Source organism: Crinia signifera, chromosome 8 (genome assembly GCF_055691185.1).
Source record: "Crinia signifera chromosome 8, ASM5569118v1, whole genome shotgun sequence".
Lineage (NCBI taxonomy): Eukaryota > Metazoa > Chordata > Amphibia > Anura > Myobatrachidae > Crinia > Crinia signifera.
The window spans coordinates 76151087-76179002 of record NC_139224.1 but is presented as its reverse complement, the minus strand read 5'-3'; the positions used below and the strand labels follow the sequence as shown (position 1 = coordinate 76179002).

The 27916-nt window shown below is 43.7% G+C and overlaps 1 protein-coding gene across 1 annotated transcript in view; it reads left to right on the top strand.

The window, feature by feature from the left end:
- TXN2 (thioredoxin 2) overlaps positions 1-3244 on the top strand; it is a 59178-nt gene extending 55934 nt beyond the window's left edge. Inside the window, exon 4 of the mRNA XM_083156679.1 lies at positions 2483-3244. Coding sequence (XP_083012805.1) covers positions 2483-2599 — 117 coding nt within the window. The 3' untranslated portion in view covers positions 2600-3244. The remainder of the gene's footprint in view (positions 1-2482) is intronic.
- The last annotated feature ends 24672 nt before the right edge of the window (positions 3245-27916 follow it).

Below are 27916 nucleotides of genomic sequence, written 5' to 3'. Positions count from 1 at the left end.
GGATGATCTACAACATCAGATTTCTCAATCAGACGCAGTTAATTCTTTTCATCGGCCGTGTGGTGAAAATTTAGGTGGTTATTAAATTTGCATGCCACGTGATTTTTTATCAACTTTGCATGCGTACGGCTGGCAGTACACATGATCGATACCATTCTGCGATAAAATCCAGTGTATTTTCTGATCGCTGGCCCCACCTGTCACCCAGCCATTTTCTGGGAGTGTCAGGGAAAATGCAGGGTCTGAGATGTTCGTACTGGCCCCCATCAACCTATTTCTTATTTAATGAAAAGCAGTAGCACAGGCATTTGCTGATTTTAACAAATTAAAGGGTCTCTGAATCTAATTGTACTGTTCCTGTCTGTCTGAGTGTGGGATGTCTATCTGTTAAAGCTGAAGAGGTATTCCAGTCTGTCTCGGTAGGAGACAGTGATAGTTGGATCTGTTTTGGTGGAAAAGGCAGCGGATTGTCGAATTCTTGGCCAATTCTCAACAATTCACTGCCTTTTTCGCCAAACCTTGGACTTTCTGACACTCTGCAGTCGGAATATTGAATTCCAACTATCAAGTTCCTGTTGAACAGAACTAAAAGGGCCTGGGATTCTGACTGTTGGGACATTCCGACAGTTGGAATCCCAGCTTGAATACCCCCCAAAGTCGCATAACTTATATAAGATAACACTTAAGCTGTTTTGATAGTATTTTATATGAGGTTTATTGTGGGCTGTTCAATTATAATTTCTTCACTATAGTAGTGCCTGTTGTATGATGAATAGAGTTTATCACTGCAATAAATTGAGTTTGTTACCGTGGAATTGTCATTTAAGTGTTCTTACAGGCATTGCCTTCTATTCCCACTAGGCCTCCCTCAGAGATTTTATTAAGCCACTTTTATGGCACATGTGTGTTCTGGTATTATTGGGCACATATTTTTGTTTCATGCTCTTCCTAGTAAGAAAAAAAAAACATCAAGGAAATTTTGATCAGTACTCAATATAAATCAATTGAAATGAATCCATTTGTTCAAGACATTTCAGTAAGGTCTATTTTATCCTCCCACATAAAATAAAAAGTAACACATTTCTATTTCACTTCATCCTGATCAATTTGGACCAATACCCCTTTAGTTTTGGGATATTGGTCTATTGATGGTATTGAGTGAAGGAGGGAGGGCGTCCTTTACAAGGATTCTTCTTTCTTATCAATGAAAAACCCTTATGCCGCCAATGCATGGTGTGTTTTGGGCTACCGATGTGATGAGCGCTCCCAAGCACATTACATCATACAGTCCAAAAAGTATGTGCTGCAGGTACTTTTTGAACTAGACTGCATCACATCTAGTTCAAAACGCCAGTGCTTTAGCACATCACAAGCATTTTGGACTAGATGCAATGCAATCTAGTTTAAAATGCATGGTGCGCATTGAACCGTGTATGGGTGGCATTATTTCCTCACCAGCTACAATATTGGTAATAGAAGTTCCTGAAGTATTCTCCATAAAGGGCCTAGGTTTGTGTACATCTCAGATGTTTGCTGAACTGTGCATGAAGGTAGGGGAGTTGTTGCAATGGTGACTATTTTACAAAAAAGGGCGTGTCCGCTTCGTTTTGTTGGGGTGCTGAGGCCAGGGCCGGCTCTACCATTAGGCAGCTTTAGGCATCTTAAGGGAGGGAGAAACAGCCAAACACTAGAGAGTGGGCAGCTGTTCACAGAAAGGATTCCTTGTGGGAGGCACACTTTTATATTATAAGAGATAATGAGTAAGATAAAACATAGCTTTTAATTCCAATTATTTAAAATATTGGATCACATAATAGACAGTTACTAATGAACATATTTGATAAACAATAAATGGGGTGCTGAGGGAGGCCAATATCTGCTTTTTCGGACACACATTCACTGGCCACAGCATTGGGAAACAGCAGAATCTGAAAGTTACTCATATGACTGATGTTCATGCAGATGCTGCATAGTCGGACTCAGTAGTGGGTCACAAAAGCTACCAGGAGATGTATTTTTACATACTGTAATATGGGGCATATTACAGTATGTAAAAATACATCTCCTGCAGCATCAACACATTTTTGCACAGCAGCTGCATCCACCTCTGAATCTGGCTCAAAGTTTCTAATTCTCATAAGGAAAAATGATTACAGTGATAATTCTTAGAAACATTTTTATTTCACCGATCGCATACTTTTTTACTTTTATTTATTTTAACAATTATCATTTAAGATGATTGCAATTTAAAATAAATTGACTAAAGACTTTATTAAGTATAAAAACTTTAGAATTTAGTATTGTTTAAATATTTTATTTTGGGATGGTGATGTTTCTACTTTTGCATGTCTAGTAACAAGCATAAGTGTTGAATCTTATACAGTTGTTGTTTTTTTTATATCAGCAATGTTTTTTTTTTTTAAAGGTATAGTTGCATGTTATGTTATGTGAATGTCTAATGATTATCTGATTTTTTTCGCAGGTATCTGCTGTACCTACGGTTATTGCTATAAAAAATGGTGATGTTGTAGATCAGTTTGTAGGTGTAAAAAATGAAGACCAGCTGGAGGCTTTTCTCAAAAAACTCATTGGACCATAATTATTTGTAAGGTGTTTGCAAATCATATCTGGAACATAAAGGTGCCCATACACTAGTAAGATTTATCTTCAGATCTGGCTGGTTGGAACAAAAACATGGTTATGGATTAATAACAGTTTGACAATTTCCCAGTATTTCCAAGCAAATGGTCAACTATAATTTGCTCTCATCCATAACCATGTTTTTGTTCAAACCAGACAGATCTGCAGATAAATCAGCGTGTGTATGGCCACCTTAACTGTGATTCGGAAATTAACACATGATCACTTTCTTAAGGCTTGCTTAGGTTTTTCTAATCCACCTCTAAAGTCCCGCACACACTAGAAGACCACACTGCGGAGGATATCGTTAACGATATTGGCCGCAGGTGAACAATATTGTGCATACACACTGGACAATATCATTGACTATATTGTTGAGTGACGTCACCCGTGTCCGCTGGACATGCATATCATTGGCTACATAGCTAAAATTGACCTGCAAGTTCCAACGATGGGGAATGGGGGCGTTAACGATTCACCCTTCCTTGCATCGTTAACTTTGAGTGTACACACTATATTTTTTTCCTTTTTATTTATATATATATATATATATATATATATATATAATGTAGAGGGGACGGCGGCACTCGGTACGAATAAATCACACGGTAGGCATGGATTACCAACGTTTCGTGGCCAGGGTCGCCACTTTATCAAGGTGCCAATAAACGATTTATTGGCACCTTTATTGGCACCTTGATAAAGTGGCGACCCTGGCCACGAAACGTTGGTAATCCATGCCTACCGTGTGATTTATTCGTACCGAGTGCCGCCGTCCCCTCTACATTCTACAGTTGGCCAGCGTCTTCTTTGGCACCGGATCTCCACCATTGTATCATTGCCTGCTGGGAGTGCCGCTGTCTCTACCGTTTTATATATATATATATATATATATATATATATATATATATATATATATATATATATATATATATATATATATATATTGCACAAAAGGGTCCTTCTGAGCGATATCTTTTAAAAAATGATGAAATGTGTATGGGACTTTATTAATATTCATGAAAACTTTTTTTATTGTTAAAATTGCATTACAGAATATTCCGGACCCCTGTTTGTATGGTACATTTTCATGCATATTTCTTCTCATGCGATTCATTTTCTCTTAATACCAAAATAAATAAGAATGCCTGTATTCTGTTATATAATGTCCTCAATACTCCAGTAACTTAAATACTTGAGTAACATAAACATGCAATTTGATTATTTGAGTAGGGCATGAAGGAATAAATAGGTCATTGTTTTGTATTCTTGTGTTTAGTTTGGGTAAGACAAAATAAAATGTTGTTTAAGAAGTAAATTTATTAAAGTGTAAGTTTTTAGTGAGAGATATTGCCCATACCAACTAATCAGATTCTAGATATTATTCCTGCAGAAGATGCAAGATAAATGATAAGTCGAATCTATTTGGTTGGGCAACATCTCACACTTCCAAAAACTCACACAAAGTAAACTCCCCTTATAGTTTTGGTGTGGATCATTAGGTTAACAGTAACTAGATCGACCAATATTGGTCTACAGTGAAAATGTTGACAAACGGTCAATATGGAAATGGTCAACACATGAAAAGGTCGATCTGTTGACATGTAGCCCCTGTTAGTGTAACTCATACCCTTGCATGGTGAATGAACCATTCCCATTTGTAATCCATGTGGATCATAAAGTATGAACCGAAAAAAAAAAAACTGTCAACATTTTCATATGTATGTCATGAAATATGTATTTCATTTTATATGTCAACCATTGCCATATTGGGTACTTATGTAGTATCTGGGCTGCCGATTTCTAAATCGGGTCGGATCGGGAGATCGCATCGCATGCGACCATGCGATTCGATGCGATGCGATGCGATGACCCGATTTTTCCATAGGAATCAATGTTAAAATGGACTGAGTCCATTTTAACATGGAATTCAATGGGAAAAATGGGTCCTTTTCATACCCCTACTATCCAAGTGGGCATGGAGTTGGATATAAACCTGTGGCGAGCGTAGCGAGCCACCGAGCCCGAAGCGTGGCGAGCGAAGCGAGCCCCGCGAGGGGACGAATACCGTCCCGTCGCGGGGCTCGCCACGCTTCGGGCTCGGTGGCTCGCTACGCTCGCCACAGGTTTATATCCAACTCCATGCCCACTTGGATAGTAGGGGTATGAAAAGGACCCATTTTTCCATAGGAATCATTTTAACATTGATTCCTATGGAAAAATCGGGTCATCGCATCCGATATCGGATGCGATGCGATGCGATGCGATATCGCATCGCATCTGATTGTATGCCTTAACTTAAGGCATACAATCAAAAAATCGGCAGCCCAGATACTACATAAGTACCCCATATTGTATTTATTGTGTCAACCCTTTGTTATGATGACCTAGTGCATGTCGAACTTTTACCTGTTGACCTTACATCCAGAATCATACAGTTTATGGTGTGTAAGTATAATCATGTTTTTGTGCATCAGTCTAAGATCGCTCTTACCCAAAGAACATACACTATGTTATGTTACTACAGCTGTTTATACTGTGAATACTGTAGGAGTCGACAGTGGCATTTGCTGTGCTTCTAATTATTATTGGTTTTAGTTGTTCCTTTAATAAAGAAAAACATGAAATTCCATATGACATTTGTCTGTTGTGTTTGTCTTTTCCAACTATACCTACGCGCATGCATTTGTAAAATATTGTAAGTGCATACAGTACTATGTATACTTTGTAAACAAATGGATTCTTAATTTTCATCACTTAGATGAAATACCGATCAAGGGACCTATTTACAGATTGAGCCATACTCATCTAGCCTGCCTATAGCATTTGTCTCGCCACGGTGCGCCTAGTCGTATGGCAGTGCAATAAGTTGCTCAGGTTGGTGTATGGCGTTACTGGATGAGTGCAATACCAACTGATGTTGCTTTTTAAAATCACCACTGCGCTTGTGTTAGATGTCTAATGCAAACCTATAGTGAAAGAATCTGCATTGCGCGTGCGTGAAGGGTCCGTTTAAATGTACTGTAACGCAAGAACTACTGCTTTACTGTACAGTTTGTTAAATACCTGTATACATTTTTCTCTGAAAATACTTTTGCATAGACGTGCGTATCATTACGCTATTTAGAACAGGCTATAGGGATAAGTGAGCATGTATAATGTATGTTTGCCGATAATCGGACGCCGAGACGGGTCGCTGCAGCAGGAAAGCAGCAAAGATAACCGCGGATCCATTCTGTAGGTTACACTTGTGTAAGGGCACTGCTGTACATGTCTCATTACGCTACACTAGTTAAACACAGATTTACGCTACAGTATGAATGTCATTCAGTACGAGCAGGCCAGACTCGAGCACCGAGGGGGATAACAAAAGGGCTACCGGGTGTCAGCCCAAAACTATGGAGCTAGCAAAGGAATAGGTTACACTTGTGTAAGGGCACTGCCATTTAATAGAATATCACAAAACTGTAAACAATCATTTCTCTTTCAATGGTCCTGGTGACACAGCTCAACATTGGGATGTAGGAGGGTCCGTAGGAGCCAGGCACCTATCCTAAAGCTTTTGGAGGGTAGGCTCGTCCCTTCTGCATCCCAGACTCCTCAGTTCGTGTTAGGTGCCCACTGGAGTGGGTGCTATTCTAAAGGGCTACCGGAGCAGCCGAAGGATTAGAGTTAGTTAGGGTTTTTATTATTTTATTAACTTTTACACTAGCTAGGTAGGCACAGTGTGAGGATTCTCACTGAATCCTCACACTGACAGCGCAGCAGGAGCTGACAGAAGCGCGTCCTGTCAGCTCACTGTGCACAGGGGAGACGCTGTCTGGCCTCCCTGTGCAGCGCTTACAGCTTCTTTTAAGAAGCTGCCTGGGCTCCGGAGCGCTCTGAAACCGGCTTCACGCTAGGTGGGGATCATGGGGGACAGGCGCTCCGTGATGGCGGCGGCCATTTTCCGCGGAGCTTACACACTGAGCTCCTATATGAGAGGACAGCAGTGTGTTACAGGCATGTTCCAAGTGGTCCCCAGCTAAGGGGGAGATACTGGGACTAGGAGATCCTGCAATGGGAGTGGCTGTCTGGGGGTGGTTGGCGCCAAAAGTCACGGACCCCGCAGCAGCAGGGACTTGGTCTCTTCCCTCACTCTGTTTTGGCGCCATTCGGAACGCTTGCAGCGGAGCTGAGCTGGCTGACAGATCCTGGCAGAGTGTTTGGATTTCCTGGGCATCGCTTTCCCCACATCTGAAACCATCAGACAGATAAGTGACTGGGTGCATTGGCTCGGTATAAACGCTGTGACTGTGTTATTTTACATCATGTCTGAGCATCAGTCTGTGGTTTTGGGGGAGGGAGCCCTTAATACATTGAGCGCTTGCAGTGTTTGTACACTGAAATTTGTCCCTGAGCAGATGTATTACTTGTGTATTACTTGCGCTGCTGTGAGACCCATGGGGAGTGAACCCCAGAGGGTAGAGCAATTGGAGCCTGCGTGGGCCAGTGCCCTGGGCAGGTCTGTGAATGCTTTAGTGCAATTGCTGGACGGACAGAGTGATGTCTTGGTAGATTCTCAGAGACCTATGTCATCATCTCAGCAGTCCTCTGGCTCCTTGCCTCTGACCCAGGCAGATCCTGGCTTCCTTCAGGTCATGCAGGATACTGCAAAAGGGATTAGCAGGTTTAGTGAATTACTAGACAAAATAGATGTTGATGCTGTGGGGACCCCTAAAAGGTCTTATTCAGTGCCTTTACTTGTTGCTGAAGAGGAAGGAGAATATGCAGACATTCCCTGGGAGCAGGGTGATGATTCTGAGGATTCCTCTGCCGCAGGGATGGAGGATTTGATTACTGCTGTAAAACAGGCTTTGAATTTGTCTGTAGAAGATAAAACTCCTGCAAAAGGTGTGTTTAAACGCCAGCGTAAGGAAGCTGTTACCTTCCCTGCAGATGAAGGTTTACAGGATTTATTGGAAGGGGCTTGGAAAACGCCCAATAAAAGGCTGCAGATGCCAAAGAGATTTTTAAGTTTATATCCCATGCCTGAGGCTCATGCAGACCTCTGGGAGAAAGTTTCAGTGGTAGATGCTTCTGTGGCACGTTTATCAAAAGCCACTGTGCTACCAGTGCAGGGGGGAGCAGCCTTTAAGGACCCCGTAGATAAAAAGCTGGAGGGTAACCTCAAGGCAATTTTTGAAGGGGTGGGCTACACACTCTGATTGCTTCAGCCTGGGTCTCTAAGGCCATGATTGTGTGGGCCAATGACCTGTGCACTATTTTACATGCTGATCCTTGTGTGTTGTTACTTGCGGAGAAACTTAAAGCAGCTGCAGAGTATGTGCTTGAGGCTGAGGAGGAAGCTCTCAAAATGGCTGCTAGAGTTTCCACAGTGTCTGTGAATGCCAGGAGAGTGCTCTGGCTTAAAGCTTGGGAGGCGGATAATGAGTCTAAGAAGGCCTTAGAGGCATTAGCTTTTAAAGGAAAGCTGTTGTTTGGTTCAGAACTGGAAGAGATTATTAAGCAAGCCACGGGAGGCAAAAGTACCTTCCTGCCGGCTCCTGCAGCCAAGCAGACATCAAGGTTTTCTGCTTTTAGGCCATCCTTTCGGCCCTCCCCTAGAGGAGGTGCGTCCTTTCGAGGACAGTCCTTTAGGGGAAAGTTTCAGTCCTCCAGGGGCAAGGCCCCAAAGTCTAAATTCGGTTCCTTTCAGAAGAAACCAAACACCAAAGGAGAGGACAAGCCCGCCGCATGACTACCAGGGGATTTGCCCGGCGGTGGTCAAGGTGGGGGGGGCGTCTGTCACAGTTCAGGGACGCATGGGCATTGTTAGACCAGGATTCCTATTAGACATTATATCCCAGGGTTACAGAATTCCCTTCAAAGGTCTTCCTCCGAGAAGATTCATTCCCACACCACTACCAAAGGAGGCTCGGCTCCATGCAGCTCTCTTGGGAGTGGCTCACTCTCTTTTAGAGAAGGGTGTGGTGATCCCGGTCCCCAGAGCGGAGTGGAAAAAAGGCTTTTATTCCACTCTGTTTCTGGTGCCCAAACCAGACGGGTCTTTCAGACCGATTCTCAATTAAAAGTCATTAAATATCCATCTGTGGGTAGACCATTTCAAAATGGAGTCTCTACGGTCAGTGCTGCTAAGCCTGGACCAGGGAGAATTTTTGGCGTCCATGGATGTCCAGGACGCATACCTTCATGTATATTCCATCCAGAACATCAGACTCTATTGAGGTTTGCGATAGGAGACCTGCATTTGCAATTCCAGGCGTTGCCCTTCGGTCTGGCTACAGCGCCAAGGGTATTCACCAAGATAATGTCAGTAATGGCGGCAGTGCTTCGACTGAGGGGAATCACTGTGATTCCATATTTGGACGACCTGCTGTTCAAAGCAGAATCAGCGGAAAAGTTAAAGAGTCACTTGGCAGAAGCCATCGGGTTTTTGCAGGCTCACGGTTGGCTTTTAAATTTACAAAAGTCTCAGTTGGTGCCATCACAGAGACTCCAGTTCCTGGGAGTTGTTCTGGATACCCATCTACATCGGGTATTCCTGCCAGAGGCAAAGGCCAGGGACCTGGCTGCTTTGGTCCAGGAGATCCTCGGGTCTCAGAGCACATCAGTTTGGAGGTGTCTCAAGCTGCTGGGAAGATGGTGGCGTCTTTCGAGACGTTACAGTTCGCCAGGTTCCACTCTCGAGTGTTCCAGTGGAACATTCTGACAGCCTGGTCGGGGAATACTCGGACCATGAAGTCAGAAAACATAGTGTTGTCTCCAGAAACTCGGTCTTCCCTGAAATGGTGGATGGAGGTGGATTCCCTTCCGTGGGGTCGGTCTCTGCAGTCCTGGAGCTGGCTGGTAGTCACTACCGACGCCAGTCTCAGGGGCTGGGGGGCAGTAGTCTTGGACCTGCGTCTGCAGGGCTTATGGACCTCGGAGGAGTCTGCCTTGCCGATCAATATCCTGGAACTGAGGGCTGTGTGGAAGGTGATTTTTCTGGCAGGAGAAAGATTACAGGGGCTCCCTTTAAGGATTCAGACCGACAACGCCACAGTTGTGGCGTATCTGAATCACCAGGGAGGCACACGCAGCAAGCTGGCTATGTGGGAGGTATCCCGGATCTTCTTGTGGGCGGAACAGAATGTTCCAGCGTTGTCAGCGATATTCATCCCAGGGGTGGAGAATATAGAGGCCGACTTCCTGAGCAGGGAGGAGCTGCTGGAAGGAGAATGGAGCCTGAACCCACAAATATTTCTTCAGATTACACTGAAATGGGGAACTCCGGATGTGGACCTGATGGCATCAAGGTTCAACCATCAGGTGCTCAGGTTCTATGCCAGGACGAGAGATCCACTGGCAGAAGCAGTGGATGCTATGACCATCCCCTGGGAGGGGAATCTACTTTATGTCTTTCCGCCAATTCCAATTCCGGTAAGAGTTTTGAAAAAGATCCAGGCCCAGGCAATTCCAGTGATTTTAGTGGCCCTAGATTGGCCAAGGAGGTCCTGGTACTCGAGGCTTCAGAGATTGCCTGTGGACTCGTGGCGTCTACCTCTGAGGTCAGACCTTCTAAACCAAGGACCGTTCAACCATCTGGATTCAGCTCGGCTAAATTTGACGGCTTGGCTGTTGAAACCGCCATCTTGAAGAACAAAGGGTTCTCAGAGGCTGTGGTTAACACCATGATTAAAGCTAGAAAGTCAGTGTCTTCTGCAAATTATTATAGGGTCTGGAAGACCTATATTAGGTGGTGTGAAAGGCAGAAGTCACACACATCGAGATTTAGATTGGCTAAATTGCTGGAGTTTTTGCAGGATGGTTTTTCATCTGGGTTAAGCCTTCAGTCACTCAAAGTGCAGATCTCGGCCTTGTCAATTTATTTCCAAAGAAGGATAGCATTGTTACCGGAAGTACAGACCTTCCTGCAGGGGGTTTCTCGATTGAAACCTCCCTACAAGCAACCAGTAGCGCCATGGGATTTATCTCTGATTCTGGAGTGTCTTCAAAAGGCGCCTTTTGAGCCGTTAAGGTCGGCTGACCTTAAATTCCTTACATGGAAACTGGTATTTTTGTTGGTGGTGGCGTCAGCAAAAAGAGTATCGGAGTTGGGAGCATTGTCCTGCAAGTCTCCCTTCCTTATATTTCATGATGATAGGGTTGTCCTTCGGACAGTACCCCAATATTTACCAAAAGTAGTCTCTGCTTTTCATCTAAATCAGGAGATAGTTCTGCCTGTGTTTCAATCCCCAGAGGGTTTAAGGAAAAGGGACAAATTGAGGAGTTTGGATGTTGTGCGCACCTTGCGCTTTTATGTGGAGAGAGTAAAGAGTGTCAGGAAGACTGATACTTTGCTAGTTTTGTATGATGTACACAAAATTGGTTGCAGGGGGGAGCAGCCTTTGACAGTCCATTGCTAGGTGGTTGCGTTCTGTAATTGCTTTTGCATATACTAAAGTTGGTAGGCCTGTGCCGGCCAGGATTAATGCGCATACCACCAGGTCAGTCGCCACATCTTGGGCGGTTCGGCATGGGGCAACAGCTGAGCAGGTTTGCAGGGCTGCCACTTGGTCATCTGTTCATACTTTTGCCAAATTCTATAGGTTCCATGAGTTCGCGTCGGAGGACGCATCATTCAGGCGAGGAGTGATGAGAGCTGCAGACCTGAGCGTACCCACCCAAAGGACCGGCTCTGGAACGCCCCAATGTTGAGCTGTCACCAGGACCATTGAAAGAGAAAAAGGGATTTTTGTAAGAACTTACCGTTCGAATCCCTTTCTCTGATATGGTCCTGGTGACACAGCGATCCCTCCCTTACGCTCAGTAAGTATGCCAGGTTCATGATGTTTCATGTTATATATGGTTAAAAGTTATTTTGATATTGTGCATATAATATGTGCAGGCGTTTGTACTGAGTTAATGTATTCCAGTGGCTTTGAAAGATTGAACTGAGGAGTCTGGGATGCAGAAGGGAGGAGCCTACCCTCCAAAAGCTTTAGGATAGGTGACTGGCTCCTACGGACCCTCCTACATCCCAATGTTGAGCTGTGTCACCAGGACCATATCAGAGAAAGGGATTCGAACTGTAAGTTCTTACAAAAATCCCTTTTTTTTGTTTTAGGCACTGTACTCTATGGCATATATTCAATGCCGTGGGCGAGCGGTGACTGCGAGCAGGACTTTTTGCTCACAGTCACCGCTCACCCTGTCAGTATTCAACTGACCCCCCCTCATACGCAAATTCCCCCTCGCTACGTTTTTTGAGCGAGGGAGAATTGGCGTATGTGCCTCCAAAAGCTGCGAGAATCGAGGCTAATTACAGCGAGTTTGCTGCACTAGCCTTGGCTCTCGCAGTTTAGGGGAATCCTCGCCGTTCTGTGACGGCGAGGATTCCCCCGGAACGTTGCATAGTGCGAGCGGCCAGCGTGGGGGTTAAACTGCGAGGATCACTGGTTTTCTGTGATCCTCGCAGTTTAACCCCCTCGCCGGCCGCTCGCACCGGCATTGAATACATGCCTATGTATAGTACTGTACATACAGTACTGACTAAGTACTGTAGGATAACTTACAGGGGCAGTACAGTATGTGCTTTTCCTACAGCATATTACATACAGAAAGATCACATGCGATATACTGTATTGTACTGTACCACATCTAACATACTGTATTACCTGCCACCCTGAACCTTAGAGAGTGGCTCGGGAGTAGTTTATGGGTTCCTTAAGAAGCTTGCTGGACAGCCTAATGGCGTGCCATCTGCAGACGGTGTAGGAGTCAACAAGCAAGTAACCTCCGTAACTGGTGTGTGGTAATATGCAGCTGTGCGCGTCTTTGGTGAAATACATCCGGGTGAGATAACACAGGTCCACTCAAATTGGCAAATGGAGGCGAAGTGAAGCAGAACCCTATCTGTAAGTATCTCTATTCCTTAGGACTTCTTTCGTTCAGATGGAAATCAGCTTTTTAACCCAAATCCTCGAGTTTCCATTCAACACTCTATATCACCATACTGACCTGGTGATAATGCCTTATATGCACATAGGGGTTTCTTTTATACACTTCCGCCCTTTTGAACCTTCTTGGAGGTATGAACATAATTTTTTTTTTCTGGGTGTCCAGGCGTATTAATGAATACTGACCTCTGCTCATGGCGCTATGTGCGGATTCAGTATGAAATCCCGTCGGTCGGGATCCCGGCGTTCAAAGTCCCGACGCCGGAATCCCGACCGCCGAAATCCCGACAAGGGGGGGACGTGGATCGCCCCCCCTTGCGCGCTCGCCACGCAGCGGGCACGCTAATTTATTCTCCCTCCAGGGGTGTCGTGGACACCCACGGAGGGAGAAAGTGTCGGGATTTCAGCGTCGGGATTCTGAACGCCGGGATCCCGACCGCCGGGATTTAAACTGCATCCCCTATGTGCACATCAGGGTTTCTTTGTACAGTAGAAATTTTTTGGAGGAACTAATTATATTAAACCGCTTATATCATTAAAATGTTAAATATATAATCCTTCAGCAGCGGTATTGGTGATGTGACTGTGTAATCACACCTAAATTAGATGGTGATCCTACAAAGTGCAGGATTCCAACTACAGCAATCTACAAATTGAATCCAATTAACTGCGCTAATTATTGATATGGTGCATATAGGTCTGAATTCAAAACTTGACACACTTATCAAATAATTTTTTAATTAAGTATAAAAAGAGATATATATATAACACTACAATGTTAAATTTTAAAAAAATGCAATACTCCTATGCGGTTCATTATGGTGGCCACCTAACACTCTCACAATTCTATATATTTATCCAATAAATTATGCATATATTTGGATTGTTTTTATTATTTATTATTATTGCAAGCCAAATATATGCATACACTCATATAAAATGTGCACATATACTAAAAACTGTGAGGAAAAAAAGTCTTAATTAATGAATGAGCCAGATTCTTTTTGAATTGGGTCCATTAGAACAATCTGTAGATGCAAATCTCCATTAATGTGCGTGATACTCAAAGTTTCCAATAGTGTAATGGCAGTGTTGATGCAGATAGGCAGGAGGGTTCTGTGTATAATCCACTGCCCTCCGTTCTACTACCCACCGATGAGATTTAATACAAAATCCCATTCTTTGTACAATGGGTGGATTCTCCACATTAAAACCTCCCGACTCCTTTACTTACAGTGATTACACAGGTGACTGAAAAATGTGCATACTGACCTTCAACACAGGCCCAAAGTTCACATTAGGGTTTCTTTTACAACATTCCTTCAACTTCTCAGCAATACACACATTCAACCTTCAGAACAGATCCCTTTTGTGCATCCACTCACCTCAGTAAGAGGCCCTATCTGCCTCAAAATGTATCTTTGTGTTCTTCCTCTACCGGAATGTCACACAAATTTCGTTTAACAAATTTATCCATAAATATAGCAGTTTATTCCAATAAAAAACAGATACATTGGGCAACATTTTATAGGATAAGAGATTCAGAAAGTGAGAGATTTGGTAAGAAATCTCCTGGTTTTTTTAAAGCGGCAATCCTACCAAATGTCTCACATTCCGAATCTCTAATCCTATTAAATTTCCCCCAATGTATCAACAAAAACACATTAATTAGTTAAAAAAAACACCCTGATTGCAGAGACTAACTACACTTCCCCGTATCCGGAACAGGAGAAGATAGTACCAGATGGAAAATAAGGTAGGTCTCATACAATTACAGGTGCCCTTCCACTCACCAACATGTTTCAGGTATCCTTAATGCCCTTTCTCAAGGTGTAGAGGGTATGTGCTGGATGCTGGTATTTATACAAGAACTAATACAAACATTATAATTCTAACTAGTGTGATCCATAGGTAATAAAAATCATCCATCCCCAAAGCATGGCTTAAAACTGTTGCTGATCATATATTTCTGGTGTAGTTCAATAAAACAGTCCATGTCATATTTTTAAAATTGGTACTAAGGCTGACAGCTGATATCCAGAAGGCTAGTCTATGATCGTAATTGCCACGACTAAAAGTGTTCCGCACTTCCGCCCATTTTAAAACACAACTTCCGGTTCATGAGTCGCAAAACGCGGAAGTCCAGCGGCTTTGAATGCTGTGTCATATATCCCGTTTGTTATCTGATCGGGTTTTGTTTTTTAACACATTTTATTTAGTGACTCGCATCCATACAATTAAGTAGACAGACCGTGAGTATTGAATAAAGTGCTCATCACAATCACATATTCGTATATAAGTGTAATATAAATTAAACATACAGAGTGTATGTATGATTTGTATACAATCACTGTCATTAAGAGGTATAATTAGGCGAAATCTGTATTCATAAGAATCACCATCCAAAAATGTTTCTTTTATGCAAATAACAAATAGTAAAGAAAAAAGCAAACCATAACAAGGGGGACAGACAGACGTCATGCAGTAAAAAGACAAATGGGAGATACAAGGGACAGGAGTTATCCTTACGCTAAAAGTTATACAGAACAAAGTAAAGCTGTGTACACACGGGGGCAATAGGGGCTGAAATCGCTGGAAATATGGTCGCTGGTGATGGGAGTGTGCCCCGGCGATAAATCGCTGAGTGCGCGCTCCCATTTTCAGCCCCATTATAATCGCTGGCAGAGGTTCGTTTTCATCAGCGACCATCTCTGGTCGCTGATGAAAAGGAGACACTGGGCAATATATTGCTCATAACCAGTGGCGCAGGGGGGGGGGGGGGGGGTTCGGAGTACCTGGAATCCCCCCTGACATGCCAATTTTTTTTAGGGGAAGACGGAGACCATCACTACAGTGGGTGCTGCAATCAGAGTAGCTGGCTAATGAGCTGGAGGCAGCGACGGAGGAGGGGAGAGGAGGAGGAGGCAGTGGTGCTCCCTTTCCTGGCGGAAGGGAGAGCAGCAGGCAGTGGTTTTCTGCGGAGGTGCTCCTTTCTGCCGGGCTTAGAGTTCAGGGGTGCGGTGGATGGAGAGGAGAGCAGGAGGCGGCGGCTGTCTGCTGAGGTGCTCCTTTCTGCCGGGCTAAGGGTGCGGGGGATGGAAGGGAGAGAAGGAGGCAGTGGCTGCCTGCAGAGGTGCTTACCACTTGGCTTAGAGTTCAAGGAACGGAGGAGAGGGGTGGAGGGGAGCTGCACATAGTGGCCAGCTGTCTGTGGGGTAGTATAGATGTGAGCTGCAGGCAGGCATTAGGCTCCATGCTGTATGATGTCAATGTTAGAGCTGCTTTCAGCCCTCCCCTGTCAGTAGCTTTCTTTTAGAGTGATCACCTATTGGTTCCCTGCACTCGTGACATGCATTGTTTTGCAGAGGAGCCCAGCATCCACCACGCGGACGCCATCATGTGTTAACCCAGCCCCAGCTTGATAGGGGGGGCAAATACGTTTCCGCTTTTGCCAGAGGGATGATACACCGCTGAAACTTCCAGCCAGGCCAGCCGACATCACTGCAAAGGCACCGGTGTCACTGTCTGACAAGCAGATGGGGATGTTCTTGCCCTGCTTCCTTCAGTGTTGGTGAGTAGAAGCAGAAATTTTGGGGCCCCATACACTGTGTTCTATCACACCGTCGTACTCCCTCACACTGCGTTCTATCACACTGACAGGCTCCCTCATCACATGGTTTGGGCTCTGTCACACTAATGCTCTCCCTCACCCTGCGGCCTGCATTCTATCACAACGATGCCCTTCCACACCCTGTGGACATTTTTGGAGGGGAGCAGGATCTCTGTAATGCTTCCAGAGACTCTGCACCTCTGCAGATCAGCGGTTTCTTGGATACCTTTAACCGAAATGTTACAGTAATAAAATTAATGAGCTTGTTCCAGAACGTCAATATCTTGCCACATTGCCAAACATTATGATAAAAGGTGGATCTATGTTGGCCACACTTAAAAGAGGTATCGGGCTCCCCTTGAATCATGTGTGCCCTTTGAATAGGAGCCACATAAGCCCTGTACAATACTCTCAAGTGTACCTCCTGAAGGGAAGCAGAGTGCAAGCATTTTAATGTCAGTTGGTAAGGTTTCAATACAGCCCCACCTCCAGAAGGGATTGTATATCAATCCCCAAGCCGTCATTGACCTGGCCCATTTTTTGTCACAAAAGGTGACATGGACTTCTGCAATAATGTAATCTGTACGTGTCACAGACATAAGGGTAGCGATTGGATCTGTGTCCGCATCAGCAGACATTGCAGATGGTAACGATTGAATTAGATGTCTAATTTGCAGAAACCTATAGAACTGGGTTTGTGGTAACTCATATTTTGCTTTCATAGAAGATGACCACCCGGGTCATACACATCTCTGAAGGCAGATAGAGCCTTTTCCTATCTTCCATATCAAAAACTGATTATTGTCAATTGCCCCAAAATGTAATGAAGCGAGAGACCAAAGGGGATCTCTGGAGCTTCTTATTAGTGAACACCCAGGCATTGTATGCATCCCTGAATAAAACATTATTAAGTATCTCTGGTTTAATTATTCCCTTGGGGGGTATGTAGAAAGGCAGCAATGGAGTAAGAAGAGGTTAATTCTTCCTCCAAAGATCGGTTCATAAAGACATAGGGTGACATTTAATAGGATGCGAATTTGGATTTTTGGCGAAAATTAGGCAACAAAATGGCGTTTTTCAGAAATCGCCAATTTAATAGGGTGCGCTAAGTCACGAAAATCACACTTTTTGTGCGATAACTCGCACTTTCTCACTTGCCGGTAAAATTTTGCATTTGTATCACATCCATATAAAAGTATACAAATCGCTTATTTGATGGCATGCGCAAATGGAAATTGCACTTTTGAGGTGTCTAAAAATCGCACTTTTTTCAGACCAGGTTCTGATGGCGAATTGGCCCAGAAGCAACTTTGGTCAAGTGCACAAATGGTTAATTTGCTCACAGGTGTCCTCATTTTGTTTCATAAACTGCCCTACATATACCCCAACAACATTAAGGACACCTGTGAGGGTTTCAGAGATGGAGATTGTGCAGAGTGGTGTGGAGCTGGCTGATTGGGACTTTGGTCGTTTGGAGGAGCTGCGCAGGAGGAGGGAGGAAGCTGCGCGCCAGATCCAGGTACCCCGAGTACTGCGTGCTTCACGTAGGTATCGTGCTAGGCTATAACTGGACTCCCTCCCGGATCAACAGGTTGTCGGGAAGTTTCGGCTGAACCGCACTAACCTGTTGGACTTATATGAGCAGGTAAGACATTTCCAAATGTGCTGGGAGCCATAGATTGCACACACATTGGGCTTCGGGCACCGCACGTGAGCGGACACGTCTATGTCAATAGGCATGGGCGGCACTCCTTGAACGTGCAGGTGGTATATGATGCTACCCTGAAAATACTAAGGGCCTTATTCTAGTTCACTCTTAGAGGCAAATTCCTTCTCAGATGGACTATGTGCACTGCAGGGGGGCAGATGTAACAGGTGCAGATAGAATTACATGTGGGTGAGTTATTTTGTTTCGGTGCAGGGATACTAACTGACTGCTTTATTTCTACACTGCAATAAGAAAAACCCCACCCAAATCTAATTCTATGTGCACATGTTATATCTTCCCCACCTGCAGTGCACATGGTTTTGTCCATTTAAGAAAAAAATTGCCTCTAAGAGTGAACTAGAATAAGGCCCTAAGTGTGGTTGCAGGCTACCCAGGGAACTGACCTCTTGGACTGATTCCAGAATCAACAAATGCCAGAGGGCTGGCTACTTGGAAAGGACAGTTTAAAATATACAAATGTTTTACAATGTGTAAATTGACATACTAAGAAATTAGGAGTGTCCCAATAGAATAGAATATACCCACAACTACATTAAATCCTCATTACCAGTACAATATGCAGGAATTCTGCATAAAATATGCCTATGCCTGTTACAAGCAGTAATTACCAACAGTAAGTGTACCCTACCCTGTACTAATGTGCATGTTGTTTTACAGCTAAAGTGGCACTGTAGTGTGTACTTCCCTCTGATATGTGATATATAGGTGGAAGCAGTCCCTCTCATTTACCAGTTTTTAATGCATATTGCTCTTGTACCACTTACTCATGTTACCCCAATGGACATACGTTACCATATACTGCACTGACCTCATCTTTTCTGTAAAGTTGATGCAGGATATGGGTGCCTTCCGTGGCTCATGACACCTCTGCGTTCCCCAGAAGGCCCTGCACAGCACCGTTATAACGAAGCACACAGTGTTGTGGAACGCACCTTCGGGGTGCTGAAAAGTCATTTCAGGTGTTTGGACAGGTCATCAGGAATACTGCTTTACAACCCAGCAAAAGTAGTGATGATTGTCCAGGCTTGCTGCATGTTACACAACATAGCCCTTTCCCAACCTTCTTATGTTGAGGACAACAATGCAGCAGTCGTGCACGAAGCTCAAGCTACCTCACCTACAGTAGTATTATGTACTTACACATGAACCCCGTGACTTTAGGTAATGATAACTTTGATAATAAGAGTGATGGGTGATTATCATTTCATTCATTTCCATTGGTATGTAGCAGCAGGAGATGAATGTAATGTGTAAAGTTTTTTTTTTTTTTTTCATTACCTGCAGCCTCTGCATCTGCAGCAATCTGTCTGGATCGTTGTGGTGCGGTAATCTGCAAATGAAATGATAGACACGCGTTAGAGACCTTGAATGGACAGCATTTATTACCAGCATGTTTCTTTATGTTACAAATAACCCCAAATACTCACATGGGTGATGGTCACCACTATTTTTTATTTTTATTTTCAGTTTTATTTTAACAAATCATTGACTGATATAATAAATATTGTTTGTGAAGGAAAACTGCCAGCAATTATGCTGTATGTAAGCGTTTCAGCTATACCAACATGGCACCTATGTTTGGGCCCACAGCCATGTAAACCTGTAACAAAATCCAGCAGGTGTGGAACTACATGGCCCAGCATCATCAATTTCTATCTATGAGCATGACCTTTATCTAGAATTACCTTGCTGGGATATGTAGTTCCACAGCAGCACTATTGTTGGTTTATTATGTTTCCCCAGCAGCCGCTCATATATAGGCATTTTCTTCATACAAAAACCGCACCTTCCGGCCACTTTGGGTGCGTCCAGTTTCTCCCTCCTCTTCCGGCTCCTCTATGGCCATGTCCCCCTTCTCCTCCAGGGCAGTCTCCCCCCTCCTCCTCCTCCTCACCTCCATCTTCCTCCACCTCAGGCCAGTCGACCTCTGAGATGTGGCCCTCCTCTGTCTGTGTGGTGAAGAGTTCCTGGGTTAGTGGATGGGATGGGGATGCAAGAGGGTCCTCCATCTCCTCCTGCTGTGCCTGCTCCTCCGGGGTCTGACTGGCCCAGGCCTTGCTGTGGCCATGCTGCCTGCCACACTGCTGCCTCTCCCTCTCAATGTGCTGGGTGTCAGCATTCCTCTGCTGCCTCTCCCCCTGGCTCCTCTGGTGCTGCTGCTGCCTGTCAGTGGGCCACTGCTTCCTCTGCCACCACCACCACTTACTGCCACTCTACCTCTCACAAACATACCTCCTCTCCATACTCCTTACTCCCTTTCAAAGGTTAAAATGGCGTCTGTGCCCCTTTATATTGGGGGTGTGATGCATAATGTAGGGGACTTAGGTGGGACAATAGGTTAGGGGGTTATTTGGCATGCGGAGGCAGTGTTGTAATCCGCACTCCGGCTGGCCCTAAACTCACACATGACTGCTGGGAAAATCGCATCGCACCACAATGCATCTCTTCGCACTTTATCGCACTTTTTAGCCACATATACGCGTCCAATTAAATATGCGGTTTACAAGGGAAAAATGCAATTTCAAAAATTGCGATTTGCAGCGATATGGTTTGATTTTAAAAAGTGCGATAAAATCGCATCCTATTAAATGTCACCCATAGTGTCTCCAGAACCAAGCTGTTATGAATCTAAAGCTAACACCTCTGCTAAATGTAAAGACGTCTGGGATGCCCAATCCCCCTTCACAATGAGGAAGCTAAAGTTTGGCGTAAGCTATGCATGTTTTTTTATCAGCCCAGAGTAATTTAGTAAATACAGTAATGATGGAACAATCATGTCCGGAAAGGGTTAAAGGGATCATTTGTAGCAGATAGAAAAGCTTCGGGAATGCAATACTTTTAATGACAGTGGCCCTGCCCAACAACTAGAGTGGTAGAGAGGTCTATTTAATAGAGTAGGGCAGATATTTCGGCTTTCATCGGTCTAAAGTTGACTGAGTATAGTTCTGATAGGGATGTGGGAATACATATACCCAAATATTTTAATGAATGGGACACCACAGGGAACTGAGATAAAGTTGCTTCGAGAAGGATCCAGAATCACCAGTGAAAACCATTAGCTCTTGGTTAATCATGGGTATTATTGCAGGGATAGATTTGGTCGGGTTCGAAGCAAAGGGCAACAAATCATCGGTGAAGAGGGCCAACTTGCCCTCCTCCTTGCCGACCCAAACACCCGTGTATAAAGGGGACGACCTCAGGGCTATGGACAGAGGCTTGAGGGTCAGTTCGAAGAGTAATGGGGACAACAGGCAACCCTGCTGGGTCCCCCGTTGGATAACAAAAGGCTGGTAAAGAAAACCATTATTTAACACTTGAGTGGCCGGGTCAGTGTAGAGAAGCTGTATAAGTGATATCAATTTTTATGGGACTCCAAATCTGACCAAAGAAACAAACACATGGTCCAATGTGCTCAGGTCGAATGCCTTCTCCGCATCCAGGGAGAGAATGACATTCAACCCCTTAGTTGGGATGGATCTGAGCTATTCCATAACGGTCAAAACCTTACGTATATTAACTAACGATTGGCAACCCCAAATAAAACCGGATTGATCTGGGTGTATAATAGAAGGAAGAACCAATTTTAACCTGTTAGAAAGAATTTTCGTAGGAATTTTATAATCGGTGTTCAGCAAACAAGATAGGCATATAAGAGCTTGGGATTTCTGGGTCTTTGCCTGGCTTTGGCAATATTCTAATAATGGCTGAGTTAAAATAAAGGGAGGGAGCCCCTCCAGATATGATCATATTGAAGAAGGTAGCTAAGTGGGAGCATATTTTAGTGATAGTATTTTAAAATACTAATTTGCAAAGCCATTGGGTCTTAGAGTTTTACTGGACTTCAATGCATTAATGGTCAACTTAACTTCTTCAGGGTAAAAAGGGGACTGCAGTGAGTCCATTTGGGCTGAAGTCAGGCCTAGAATTGTAATATTAGACCAAAAAGCCTCCTCTTCTGTCACATCAACAGTCGGAGTTGAGTATAAATTAGAGTAAAAATTACGAAACAAAGGCCCTTATTCTGATCGGTGCGTACTTTCCCGAATTCTTATGTAGCGGGCCGCACGCCACGCTGTGCGGACATCGTCCGTAGAAACGCCCACCGAACCTCCGCATTCGGATGGACTCACTGTTTAAGAAGAGGGCGTGTGTACGGACGACATACAAACCTTGCGTGTGCGGTGGACACGTACAGATTCGGCACGGTCTTACAGAGTAAGCACGGTCTTACCGCTTCAGAACGGACGGGAACCTGGCCGTACGCACCGATGCGGTGTATTTACGCACAAATCACCACTATTATCAGAACACCCAAATCACATGACCCACTTATGCAATTAGGCTACCTCATTCAAAACGGATTGTTTTTAATGGTCATCTATTATTTATCTAATTGATAATTAAACACTTTAATACCACTTTAGATTAACCCTTACATCATGCTAAGTTCACAACATTCTTTCTTGCCCCTTTACGCCCATGTGTTATGTATGCATATGACATCATCAATTATTCTTCACCTGCAAACACACACATACACATCAACACACTATGTACATCTTTACATTACCCTTCACTTTCAACCACTTTTATGCACTAAACCCATCTATATACAGTATACTGTATATCCCTTTTGCACCTTACATAAATAAACACCACTATTTATACTTATATACTTATATTTATACTTATACTGTAAAATTATACAATAACACACAGACCACTTCTAACTTTTATGAGAAAAATTTATTAACATGTAACAAATAAATAAACGAACTTCTTCAGACCAGGAGGTCGCATACATTCTGGACCTCTTCAGCCATGTGCAGAAGGTGCTGGCGCAGTCTGAGGAGGGCCCCTCTCAACCCCTCGCCTTCTTGACTCTGGTCATCTGTGGGCATGTTAAAGGGGGATCAACATTAATTATGCTATTCAGGTCGACCTTGTACAGTCAATCCTAAGTACCTACAGCGTGAGAATTCATACATACAAACAATTACATAGGCAATACTGTTTGTAATGGAAAAAAAAGATGGGCCCACACACACACACACACACAGTGGCTTACACTACAGAATATGTGAGTGATAAAATTGCCAATGTATGTATCAAAATCATAACAACACTTGAGCCTCACTCACACTTCTCCTGCCTTAACACTCACCAATCTACTAGAAAGCTACATCCAATAGAACATGCCACATTTTGCCATACATATATACCTGCATGTCACTGCTTAATAGCTAAACTGCATGATAGATAGATAGATAGATAGATAGATACATAGATACATGGATGGATGGATGGATACCACATTTAACCCCTTCCTGACGCAGTATGTTTTTGCCTTCCTGACAGAGCCCTTTTTTTCAAATCTGACATGTATCACTTAAGTGGGGATAACTTTTTTTTGCTTTTACTTATCCCAGTGATTTTGAGATTGTTTTCTCGTGACACATTGTACTTCAAGTTAGTGGTAAATTTGGGTCGATACAGTCTGTGTTTTTTTGTGAAAAATACCAAAATGTCGTAAAAAAATGGAAAATTTAGCAATTTTCAAAATGTTAAATTTTCTGCTTGTGAGACAAATAATCATACCACTCAAAATAGTTAATAACTAACATAGACCATATGTCTTCTTTATGTTTCCATCTTTATTTCAACATCATTTTAATTTTTTTGGACACTAGGAGGCTTAAAATATGAATAGCAAATTCTCAAATTTTCAAGAAAATTTCAAACACTGATTTTTTTAGGGACCAGTTCAGTTCTGATGTGACTTTGAGGGACTTGTATGTGAGACACCCCCATAAATTATGCCATTTCAAAAACTGCACCCCTCACAGTATTCAAAACAGCATTTTGGAAGTTTGTTAACCCTTTAGGTGTTTCACAGGAATTAAAACAAAGTGTAGGTGAAATTTCAAAATTTCATTTTTTTTGCAGATTTGCAATTTTAATACATTTTTCTAAGGAACACAGTAGATTTTACTAGAGAAATGTGACTAAAAATTGATTCCCCCAATTCTTTTGTTTTCATAAATATCCTATATGTGGCCCTAGTGTGCACGTTGACCAAACCACAGGCTTCATAATAGAAGGAGCACCTACTTGATTTTGGAGCCTTCTTTTTATGAAATTATTTTTTAGGCACCATGTAGGTTTCTAGGCACCATAAGATGCTAAAAGTTAGGAACCCCCCCCACAAGTGACCCCATTTTGCAAACTACACCCCTCAGGGAATTCATCTAGGGGTATAGTGTACATTTCAAACCCCCAGGGGTTTCACCAATTGTGGTACAACTGGGCAGTGAAAATGAAAAATTATTTTTTTTACACAAAAATGCAGTTCTGGCTCCAAATTTTTCATTTTCACAAGGAATGAAGGAGACAAAGCACCCCAAAATCTGTGCCCCAATTTCTCCCGAGTATGGCAATGCCTCACATGTGACCAAAAAATACCATTTGGGTGCATGGCAGGACTCAGAAGGGAAGGAGTGATTTTTGGATTTTGCAGCTCAGATTCTGGTGGAATGTTGGTGGGTGCTATGTCGCATTAGCAAGACCCCCGAAGCACCAATACAGTGGAACCCCCCACAAGTGACCCCATTTTGCAAACTACACCCCTCAGAGAATTCATCTAGGGGTATAGTGTACATTTGAAACCCCCAGGGGTTTCACCAATTTTGATACAACTGGGCTGTGCAAATGAAAAATTAAATTTTTTACACAAAAATGCAGTTCTGGCTCCAAATTTGTCATTTTCACAAGGAATGAAGGAGACAAACACCCCAAAATCTGTGCCCCAATTTCTCCCGAGTACGGCAATGCCTCACATGTGACCAAAAAATACCATTTGGGTGCATGGCAGGACTCAGAAGGGAAGGAGTGATTTTTGGATTTTGCAGCTCAGATTCTGGTGGAATGTTGGTGGGTGCTATGTCGCATTAGCAAGACCCCCGAAGCACCAATACAGTGGAACCCCCCCACAAGTGACCCCATTTTGCAAACTACACCCCTAAGGGAATTCATCTAGGGGTATAGTGTACATTTGAAACACCCAGGGGTTTCACCAATTTTGATACAACTGGGCTGTGCAAATGAAAAATTACATTTTTTACACAAAAATGCAGTTCTGGCTCCAAATTTGTCATTTTCACAAGGAATGAAGGAGACAAAGCACCCCAAAATCTGTGCCCCAATTTCTCCCGAGTACGGCAATGCCTCACATGTGACCAAAAAATACCATTTGGGTGCATGGCAGGACTCAGAAGGGAAGGAGTGATTTTTGGATTTTGCAGCTCAGATTCTGGTGGAATGTTGGTGGGTGCTATGTCGCATTAGCAAGACCCCCGAAGCACCAATACAGTGGAACCCCCCCACAAGTGACCCCATTTTGCAAACTACACCCCTCAGGGAATTCATCTAGGGGTATAGTGTACATTTCAAACCCCCAGGGGTTTCACCAATTTTGATACAACTGGGCTGTGCAAATGAAAAATTACATTTTTTACACAAAAATGCAGTTCTGGCTCCAAATTTTTCATTTTCACAAGGAATGAAGGAGACAAAGCACCCCAAAATCTGTGCCCCAATTTCTCCCGAGTACGGCAATGCCTCACATGTGACCAAAAAATACCATTTGGGTGCATGGCAGGACTCAGAAGGGAAGGAGTGATTTTTGGATTTTGCAGCTCAGATTCTGGTGGAATGTTGGTGGGTGCTATGTCGCATTAGCAAGACCCCCGAAGCACCAATACAGTGGAACCCCCCCACAAGTGACCCCATTTTGCAAACTACACCCCTCAGGGAATTCATCTAGGGGTATAGTGTACATTTCAAACCCCCAGGGGTTTCACCAATTTTGATACAACTGGGCTGTGCAAATGAAAAATTACATTTTTTACACAAAAATGCAGTTCTGGCTCAAAATTTTTCATTTTCACAAGGAATGAAGGAGACAAAGCACCCCAAAATCTGTGCCCCAATTTCTCCCGAGTACGACAATGCCTCATGTGTGACCAAAAAATGGCAGGACTCAGAAGGGAAGGAGTGATATTTGGATTTTGCAGCACAGATTCTGGTGGAATGTTGGTGGGTGCTATGTCGCATTAGCAAGACCCCCGAAGCACCAATACAGTGGAAACCCCCCACAAGTGACCCCATTTTGCAAACTACACCCCGCAGGGAATTCATCTAGGGGTATAGTGTACATTTGAAACACCCAGGGGTTTCACCAATTTTGATACAACTGGGCTGTGCAAATGAAAAATTACATTTTTTACACAAAAATGCAGTTCTGGCTCCAAATTTGTCATTTTCACAAGGAATGAAGGAGACAAAGCACCCCAAAATCTGTGCCCCAATTTCTCCCGAGTACGGCAATGCCTCACATGTGACCAAAAAATACCATTTGGGTGCATGGCAGGACTCAGAAGGGAAGGAGTGATTTTTGGATTTTGCAGCTCAGATTCTGGTGGAATGTTGGTGGGTGCTATGTCGCATTAGCAAGACCCCCGAAGCACCAATACAGTGGAACCCCCCCACAAGTGACCCCATTTTGCAAACTACACCCCTCAGGGAATTCATCTAGGGGTATAGTGTACATTTCAAACCCCCAGGGGTTTCACCAATTTTGATACAACTGGGCTGTGCAAATGAAAAATTACATTTTTTACACAAAAATGCAGTTCTGGCTCCAAATTTTTCATTTTCACAAGGAATGAAGGAGACAAAGCACCCCAAAATCTGTGCCCCAATTTCTCCCGAGTACGGCAATGCCTCACATGTGACCAAAAAATACCATTTGGGTGCATGGCAGGACTCAGAAGGGAAGGAGTGATTTTTGGATTTTGCAGCTCAGATTCTGGTGGAATGTTGGTGGGTGCTATGTCGCATTAGCAAGACCCCCGAAGCACCAATACAGTGGAACCCCCCCACAAGTGACCCCATTTTGCAAACTACACCCCTCAGGGAATTCATCTAGGGGTATAGTGTACATTTCAAACCCCCAGGGGTTTCACCAATTTTGATACAACTGGGCTGTGCAAATGAAAAATTACATTTTTTACACAAAAATGCAGTTCTGGCTCAAAATTTTTCATTTTCACAAGGAATGAAGGAGACAAAGCACCCCAAAATCTGTGCCCCAATTTCTCCCGAGTACGACAATGCCTCATGTGTGACCAAAAAATGGCAGGACTCAGAAGGGAAGGAGTGATATTTGGATTTTGCAGCACAGATTCTGGTGGAATGTTGGTGGGTGCTATGTCGCATTAGCAAGACCCCCGAAGCACCAATACAGTGGAAACCCCCCACAAGTGACCCCATTTTGCAAACTACACCCCGCAGGGAATTCATCTAGGGGTATAGTGTACATTTCAAACCCCCAGGGGTTTCACCAATTTTGATACAACTGGGCTGTGCAAATGAAAAATTACATTTTTTACACAAAAATGCAGTTCTGGCTCAAAATTTTTCATTTTCACAAGGAATGAAGGAGACAAAGCACCCCAAAATCTGTGCCCCAATTTCTCCCGAGTACGACAATGCCTCATGTGTGACCAAAAAATGGCAGGACTCAGAAGGGAAGGAGTGATATTTGGATTTTGCAGCACAGATTCTGGTGGAATGTTGGTGGGTGCTATGTCGCATTAGCAAGACCCCCGAAGCACCAATACAGTGGAACCCCCCCACAAGTGACCCCATTTTGCAAACTACACCCCTCAGGGAATTCATCTAGGGGTATAGTGTACATTTCAAACCCCCAGGGGTTTCACCAATTTTGATACAACTGGGCTGTGCAAATGAAAAATTACATTTTTTACACAAAAATGCAGTTCTGGCTCCAAATTTTTCATTTTCACAAGGAATGAAGGAGACAAAGCACCCCAAAATCTGTGCCCCAATTTCTCCCGAGTACGGCAATGCCTCACATGTGACCAAAAAATACCATTTGGGTGCATGGCAGGACTCAGAAGGGAAGGAGTGATTTTT